The sequence below is a fragment of the Fukomys damarensis genome, unplaced genomic scaffold (assembly GCF_012274545.1).
Source record: "Fukomys damarensis isolate Sample0158 unplaced genomic scaffold, DMR_v1.0_HiC HiC_scaffold_30, whole genome shotgun sequence".
Classification (NCBI taxonomy): domain Eukaryota; kingdom Metazoa; phylum Chordata; class Mammalia; order Rodentia; family Bathyergidae; genus Fukomys; species Fukomys damarensis.
In genome coordinates this window covers 300,292-309,171 of record NW_022900942.1, presented here as the reverse complement: position 1 = coordinate 309,171, position 8,880 = coordinate 300,292, and the positions used below count along the sequence as shown (strand labels likewise).

Genomic DNA, 8,880 nt, shown 5'->3' with positions numbered 1-8,880 from the left:
GCCTGAGGATCAATGGAACAGACTGGAAGACACAAAAACAAATGCAGATGTACTCAGCTACCTCATCTTCGACAAAGGAGCTCACCATCCTCAGTGGAGGAAAGATAGCCTCTTTAATAAATGGTGTTGGAAAAACTGGATATCAACCTGTCACAGATTAAAATTAGACCCTTATCTTTCGCCATGCACTAAATTAAAATCCAAATGGATTAAAGATCTAAATATTAAAACAGAAACATTAAACTTGCTGGAAAGTAAGTTAGGCAGAACTCTGGAAGACATTGGTATAGGAAAAGACTTTATGAACAAATCCTCAGTAGCACGGGAACTAGCAGAAAGAATCAACAACTGGGATCTCATCTTACTAAAAAGCTTCTGTACTTCAAAAGAAACCATTAGCAGAACTAAGAGACAATCTACAATGTGGGAAAAAATTTTTACCAGCTGTACCTCAGACAAAGGACTATTATCAAGGATATATAAAGAACTCAAAACAATCAGTCCCCCCAAATATAAAGACCCGATCCAAAAATGGGCATCCGAAATGAACAGACATTTCTCATACAAAGAAGTGAAAGCAGCAAGAAAATATATGAAAAAATGTTCCACATCACTGGTCATTCGAGAGATGCAGATGAAAACAACACTGAGATTCCACCTCACCCCACAAAGAATGGCTGCTATCAAGAAATCACACAATAACAAATGTTGGCGGGGTTGTGGGGAGAAAGGAACCCTCCTCCATTGTTGGTGGGAGTGCAGACTAGTGCAACCACTATGGAAATCAATATGGAGATACCTCAAAGAGCTTGGACTGGAGGTTCCATTTGACCCAGCCATCCCTCTGTTGGGTATCTTTCCAAGAGAACTAAAAGAATCATATCACAGAGAAGTATGTGCACCCATGTTTATAGCGGCACAGTTTGTAATAGCTAAATCTTGGAAACAACCTATTTGCCCATCCGTTGGAAACTGGATAAAGAAGTTGTGGTTTTTCTATAAAATGGAATATTACTCAGCCATAAAGAGCGAGAGAATAGATTCATTCATAGGAAAATGGATACATATTGAAGATATACTCCTAAGTGAAATAAATAAGTCCCACATGTGTAAATACCAAATAGTTTCCCTGGTGTGAATATTCTGCAACAATGCATAAGATTCTAATAAGATTACTGACATTTAGAAATGGGAGGAAAGGAGCTAAAGGTGTAGGGAAGGTGTGATACGTAGGGGAAGAACAAAAAGGGAAAAGGAAAAAATGTGAGAGAATGAAAAGATGAAAATAAAGTGTTTGTAGATGGGGAGGGGAGGAGGGGGTGAACGGAGGGCAGAGGTAAGGGGAAAAAAATGAGAATCAAGACTTGCCATGTAAAGGTACATGATCCCAACAATGAATGTAACTGTACTGTATCCCTAAATGTACCAATAAACTCAATTAAAAAAAAAAGAATAAAAAGGGCTAACGATCTAGGGGAAATGGGAAGTGCAGGGGAAAGGAAATAAGGGAAAAGAAAAAAATATGAGTTAAGGAAAAAATGGAAAGAAAGTCTTTGAAAATAGGGGAGGGGGAGGGAGTGAAGGGAGAGCAGGTGTTTGCAGAAAAAATTAGAATCACAATCTGTCATGTAAAGGTAAAATATCGAAATGATAAATGTAACCATACTGTATACTTAAAAAGTAACAATTAACTCAATAAAAAAATAAGATTCCTTGGTCCTTAGTAAATTGTTACAAAAAGTTGAAAATAAATTATAAACATAAAAAAACAAAACAAGTGTAGGGGTCAGGGATTTAGCTCAGTGGTACCACACCTGCTTAGCAAGTACAAGGTCCTGAGTTCCATCCATGGCACAAAAGAAAACACCAAACACACACACACACACACACACACACACACACACACACACACACATTGGTGAAGGAATCCCAGAGGCAAGGGTTACCATTCAGGCAGTGGAGTTGGCCAATGGTGGTTGTAAGGCTGGAGCTTTGGGTTGGGATGCCTTTTTGGTTCATGGCTGCCTGCACAGCAAATGTAAAATGTGGGGCCATCACCTCAGCCCTGTAAGACACAGAGATCCAGCAGGAGTTTGTCCTCAGCAACCCCCTAAACCGGCTGCATCTGCAGCTGGCCATCTGGAGATCATGTCACTAATCAGCCCATCTGCTATGCCCACATTGGGTGTGACACTTGACACTTGCATGTGGGGACATGCACAATGAGTAGCTGCCCAGCCTGGCTCCCTCAGCACCACAGCTGCTTCATGGAGAGCCTTGTAGTTGCCCAGATGCTAAATCACACGACCAAGAAAGACCCGGGAGAACAGCTGAAAATGGCCCACCGTTTTCTTTTTTTTTTTTAATTTTATTGAGTTTATTGGTACATTTTAGGGATACAGTACAGTTACATTCATTGTTGGGATCATGTACCTTTACATGGCACCACCGTTTTCACAGAAAGTTTCCAGTTTGGAATTATGTGCCTGCGAGGGTTGAATTATGGTTGAAAAGAACTGGAAAGAAAAAGAGAAGTGAGTCAGAATGAAATAAAAGGTGCACTTTCTTAGAGTGATGGAGGGATTTGCTGGATCCCATCCTCCAGCCTTAAAGAATATGCAAACAATCGAATAGAAAGTGGTGTTCAACGTGCATTTCTGGCCTTAGATAAAACCTTTGATTTCAGTGCACTGGCACTGTTATAACAGATCCTGACACAGAACACAACTCGAGCTGTCTTGGAAAGAGAATTTAACAACTTTTTGTCATGAGGAATGACAGAAAGTTTGATGAAGATGATGACAAAAGCTTAGGAGAGCATCATCAGGGAGAACGAAGTTTCCATGAAAGCCCTTCCATGGCCTGGTGGCTGGGTCAGCAGAGACACTCCCTGGAAACTTCTGAGTCACTTCCATCTCTTCCTCCTCTTTGCAGCCAAAGAATATGCAGAGGGATTGGTAATGCCTCAGGAACACAAAGGTTGGATTCTGCTGCAGGCAGGACTTACTCCTGCAAAAGCCTCCTGTTGTTTACACACACTATTTCTACAGGTGTTTGTGCAGCATTTTTCATCCAACAGAGATGATATTTTCTAACTCTGTGGAATCTCGGATCTGATAATACTTTTTATATGGACCCTAGTATATTTTATTACAGGTTATAATTAGCGAAACATTCATGAATACCATAGAGAAAATATTTTAGAATTTAATATTTCTTATATTGATGTAAACTTTTGACTCATCTATATGCTTACTTTTTCTTCTTTATATAGGCTATAAATATCTTCTTGAGACAATTCATATTTTTTACGTAATTTCAGTATTTCAAATTAATGTACTGCAATGTTTATATATATAATTCCTATGGACAAATACTTTTTCTTTTAAGATGTTTATTCTTTGCATTCCCAAATGGAAGAAAAAATGTAGTATTTAGCACTCGAATTTTTTTATTTATTTCACTTAAACTTATAGCCTCGAGGTGCATCCATTTTTCTATTATTACACATATTTTTCTTTATCACCGAATAGTGCTTCACTGTGTATATATACATTTTCTTAGTAGGCTGATCTTTGGATGGGCAAATAGCAAGCTTTCAAGATTTAGCTATTCTGGGCTGGGAATTTAGCTCAGTGGTTCTGCCACCTGCCTCTCAAGCACAAGGACCTGAATTTGATCCCCGGTACCAAAAAAATAATAATAAAAAATAAAAATAAAAAGATTTAGCTATTCTGATTTATGCTACTTTAAACAAAAGTACGTATGCATCATCATCATATGATGTCATTAATTCATGTGGAAAGATATTCAAAAGGAGAAGAACTGAGTCATATGAAATATCCGGTGTTTAGGTTTTTTTTTTTCTTTTTTGAATCTTCACACTGATTTCCACAGTGGTTATATTAGTTTAAATTTCCATCAAAAATGTTGGAGAGTTTCTTTTTCTGACTAGCTCACCAGCATTTGTGTCTTTTGAGCTGATGATCATATTCAAGCTTTCTGTAGTAAAAAACAAAATCTCAGTGTTTTGGTTTGCATTTCTCTAATGGCCAAAGGTGCTTAACATTGCTCATGTACTCATTGTCCCTGTGTGCTTTTCCTTCTGAGAAGGGTCTGTTCATCTCAATTTCCTATTACTGGATTGGGTATTTTATTTTGAGAGTACTAGAGTGTTCGTGTTTTTGTATATTCCAGTTATAAGTCTTCCATCCAGGAAACAGCTGGCAATTGTTTTTCCTGTTTGGTAAGTTGCCTCTTTACTCTGCTGGGTGTTTACTTTGCTGTGCAAATGTACTTTAATTTAATATAATTTAATTTGTTGTGATTGTTGTAAGGTTTTTGGCAAACAGAATTCTACTTAGAAAGTCCTCTCATATGGCTATGGCTTCAAGTTTTACAAACTTTATGTTCCAAGAGATTCCATGTTTCTGTTTTAGTATCCAAATCTGACGTTTTGATCTCACGTTAGCATAGTGTGGGAAATACAGGTCTATATTTCGTCTTCTGCACATAGGTAACCACTTTCTCTAGGACCATTTGAGAAAGAGGCTGTTTTTTTCTACAGTTTATGATTTTGATTCTTTTGTCAAAAATTAAATGACTGAATATACCTGGAATGTTTTTCTGCATCCTCTATTCTGTTTTATTGACCCTAACCTTTGTTTTTGTGTTAATACCATGCTGCTCTTTATTATGCTAGGTCATGTAATTCACAATCTGTGTTTGTGATGCCTCCTGCTTTGCTATTATTGCCCAGGATTGCTTTGAAATTCTAAGTCGTATCTGATTTCATGTAATTTTTGCATGTTCTATGTAAAGTATATATTTTTAAAAAAATTTTATTACATAAAATCAATACTTCAGTTTTGGTAGTATGGCCATTTTGGCAATATTGCTTCTGCCTATACAGGAAGAAGGGATGTCCCCCATTTTCTAATTTCCTTTTCAATTTTATTTTTAAGGTTGTATTTTCTTCATTATAGTGGTTTTCTACTTTGGTTAGGATAATTTCTAAGTGCACAAATTCCTTGGTTCATGAATATTTCTATTTGAAAACAATTCAACTGACCAAAAAAAAAAATCACTTTTGACATAATTATTTTCCACTTGTAAACTCTGCATCAGATAACAAAGGTGACCATTGTCATTTTCACCAAAGAAATACATGTAGACATCTTCTCCAGAATGATAGAACAAATTAGCCTAAAACAAATTAAGTTAACAAACCAAAGTACCTCTATGTTTAATTTTTAAAGCTATTTTGAAAGGTATTATTTTCATAACTTATTTCTTCATGTGTTCTTTGTCAGTACACAACAAGTCTAATATTTTTGTTTGTTGATTTTATACCCTGCTATTTTGTGGAAGTTGTTTATTATAACTAGAGGTCTTTTGGTGGCATTGGGGTCTTTTATCTAAAGTGTCATGTCATTAATGAATAAAGATAGTATGAGTTCTTTCTTTCCTATACATATTTCTATTTTTTCTTGTCCTTGACAGATTGGTCTAGCAGAAGTTTGAAGTACTATATTGAACAGGAATGGTAATAGACAAGCTCTTGTTTAGTTCCTGATTTTAGGTAAAAACCTTTCAGTTCTTCTCAAGTAGTGTAATGTTGACAGAGGTCTGCAATAAATGATTTTTAGAATTTTGAGATAATGTCTGTCCATACCTATTTTCATGTGTTTTTTTAAATCATGAACAGATATTTGATTGCATCAAGAATGTCTCTGGGTCTATTGAGATTATCATGTAATTTTTGTCCTCACTTCTTTTTAGTGGTGTGTAGCACACATTGATTTATACATGATGAATCACCCATTCATTCTGAAGATAAAACAAACTTGTTCCTCTTGAATGATATTTTTAATTACTTGTATAAATCAGAAATTCTATTTGATCCAGATACACCTCTCCCAGTTAAATTCATGAAAAAATATAAACATAGTGAAGTATAGCATTATATATAATCATTTGTTGAGCTGAATAAACACACAAAATGCCTAGTAACAGAAGGTATAAAAATGTGATATACAACATAGTGTTATTCAGCCATAAAGAAAAATGAAATCATGATATTTATAGGAGCTTAGAATTAAATTTCATCCTATTTCACATTATCTCTTACACATTTTGATCCTTATTTATACTTCCAACTTTTCACACCACAAAAACTATTCAGTATTTACAAGTGTGTCCTGTTTTTTTTTATTTGAGTTTCACCTCAATGTACATGCAAGGAAAGTCGCAAGGGGAAAGGGAAGTGTGAGGGGTAGGGGAGAAGAAAGAAGGGAATGGAATTAACATGAGAAAATGAAAAAATGGAAAAAGTCTTTGTTAATACAGAAGGGTAAAAGGGTTGAAGGGTGGGCATGTGAATGGGGCAAATAAAGTATCAAGATGTATTATGTAAAGGCACAAATCTCTAGGGATGAATATCATTATATTTTATACCTAAAAGGTACCAATAAAATTAATTTTACTAAAAAAATAATCATACTGCTAAGTGAAATACACTAGACTCAGAAAGTTAAAAAGAACAGTTAATCTTAAAAAAACAGTCAAAAGTCAATAATGTGGAAAAACAAGTAGAGTAGAAGTAGTTGTGTGAAAATAATAAAGGGGATCAGAGGGAGGGCAAGATCAAAGGGAAAGGGGTAGAACAGAAAAAATACTTTATGCTTTTGTGCCAATTTACAATAATGAATCTCATTATTCTGTATTAAAATATGCAACACTGAAAAGGACTAAACAATGTCAAGCTGTCATGTGTTGAAGGAAAATACAGTTGAAAATAACACTGAAAGATAGCTATGTCACCGGTGGCTGCAAAAAATTATTTCATTCTGACACATTTGAACCTTATTGCTTTAGGAGTCACCCCAAGAATATTTTCTTTTTTACAAAATTTCATGTTAACATTTGTGCAAATCTGAATCTCTGGTAAAAACACCCAGGTTTCAATATGTTTAATGTCCACAGATGATTTCACTAAAAGGCAAAAACAAAAGAGCAGGGAAATAGCCCCTTGTCAAAACCTGGCTAAAGAGATGTTAAAAAGTAATTTTTAAAGGAAATATATGTAAATTGTAAACATGAAAGCCAATGTGAAATATGAAGATAATTTAGCATTTGATGTGGAAGCCAAGGTCTTTTCTTACAAACTACTTAAGCTGCTAGTTCATGTTGATTTTATTACTATGATCATCATAAAATGATTCTAGAAGATTCACATAAGTCAGTTAAAATAATCAGAATTGATTATTTGGATACGAAACAAGAGTGAAATAAAAGCCATGGAACTACAAGAATAATGTGACTGAGGCAGATGAATACACAGGTCGGGATGCAGGAATTTTACAGAACAGGCCGTGTAAACACTGTTAGAAACCATGAGACTGCAATGATATGCACTGCAGTCTCCATAGTGCGCTCTTCAGCTCCCTGTTCCTCAGGCTGTAGATAAAGGGATTGAGCATGGGGGTGACCACAGTGTATAACACGGAGGCCACTGCACTGTTTCTGGGGGACTTCGATAGAGCTGAGTTAAGGTACACTCCAATGGCCGTCCCATAAAACAAGCACACCACTGACAGGTGAGATCCACAGGTGGAGAAGGCTTTATATTTGCCCCCTGAGGATGAGACTCTCAGAATGGAGGAAACAATTTTATAGTATGAAAAAAAGATCCCCAGGAGAGGAACAAAAGCAGAGATACTACCAAAAAAATACATGACTATATATTTGGTAATGGTATCAGAACATGTTAGATTAAGAATTTGAGATGGTTCACAGAAGAAATTGGCAATTTCTACATCCCTGAAGTAGACAAAGTACAGAGCAATAAAATTGTGCAACTGGGAATACAAAAGGCTAAAGAAGAAAGACAACAAAACCAAGGAGACACAGAGGCGGGGGTTCACGATGGCATGGTATTGCAGGGGGTGACAGATGGCCACAAACCGGTCATAGGCCATCACCGTCAGGAGCATGTCATCCATGCACCCGGAAATGACAAAAAGAGACATCTGTGTGAGGCAGCCCTCATAGGAGATGGCTCTTCTCTGAGTTTGGATGTTCACAATCAATTTTGGTACGGTGGTAGAGATGAAACAGACATCAGCCAAGGACAGGTTGGAGAGGAAGAAGTACATGGGGGTGTGGAGGTGGGAGTCAGAGATGATGATCATAATGATGAGCAGGTTCCCAAGCACTGTGACCAGGTACATGGTCAGGAACAGAGCAAAGAAGATGGGCTGCAGGTCTGGATCCTCTGAGAGTCCCATGAGATGAAATTCTGTGACACGGGTTACATTTTTTGCTTGTGCACTGCCTGGGCAGCTTAAAAAAGAAGAAGAAAAAAGTTGAATAAGGAATGCAACAGCCACCAATTTTCATGAATTTGTGCAATGTGCTTTGATTTTAAATGTTTAATACTGTGGAAGAGTTAGGCTTCATGTGAACACTAAGTCAAAGTTAGGTCTTAGTAATCAGTGCACACTGTTATATCTATTTATCACGCAGTTTTTCAGATTTGTTGCATTTCATGAGTAATTTTGTTTGTTAATGATGTCCTTATTTAAATTTTGTTTGTACTTTCAAATTTATTCATCAGATATTTTCTAACCTTACCTTTAGTAGACTTCAAATTTTACTAAATGATATTCACATAACTAATGTCATTATTGATCACATGTGTGGAATTCATGTGAATTACACCTTTAAGTAATTGAGTAATGCTTAGAAACCAATTCAGATGCTTAGAAACCTATTTGAAATAGTTTTATTTTTTGCCTGTTTATTTGTATCAATCAAACCTATACAATCTCAGTAAAATAATACAGTAAACCATATGGTAATTTTGTTTTTTTTCCTTCT

The 8,880-nt window shown here is 36.0% G+C and overlaps 1 protein-coding gene and 1 pseudogene across 1 annotated transcript; one reads left to right on the top strand and one right to left on the bottom strand.

The window, feature by feature from the left end:
* Positions 1-1,912: 1,912 nt before the first annotated feature.
* LOC104865296 lies at positions 1,913-2,961 on the top strand (annotated as a pseudogene).
* A 4,424-nt stretch (positions 2,962-7,385) lies between these two features.
* Positions 7,386-8,336, bottom strand: LOC104865297 (olfactory receptor 18). The gene has a single exon (XM_010628743.2). It carries the CDS (start codon positions 8,286-8,288, stop codon positions 7,386-7,388), a length of 903 nt encoding a protein of 300 aa, XP_010627045.1. The 5' UTR covers positions 8,289-8,336.
* Positions 8,337-8,880: the final 544 nt, after the last annotated feature.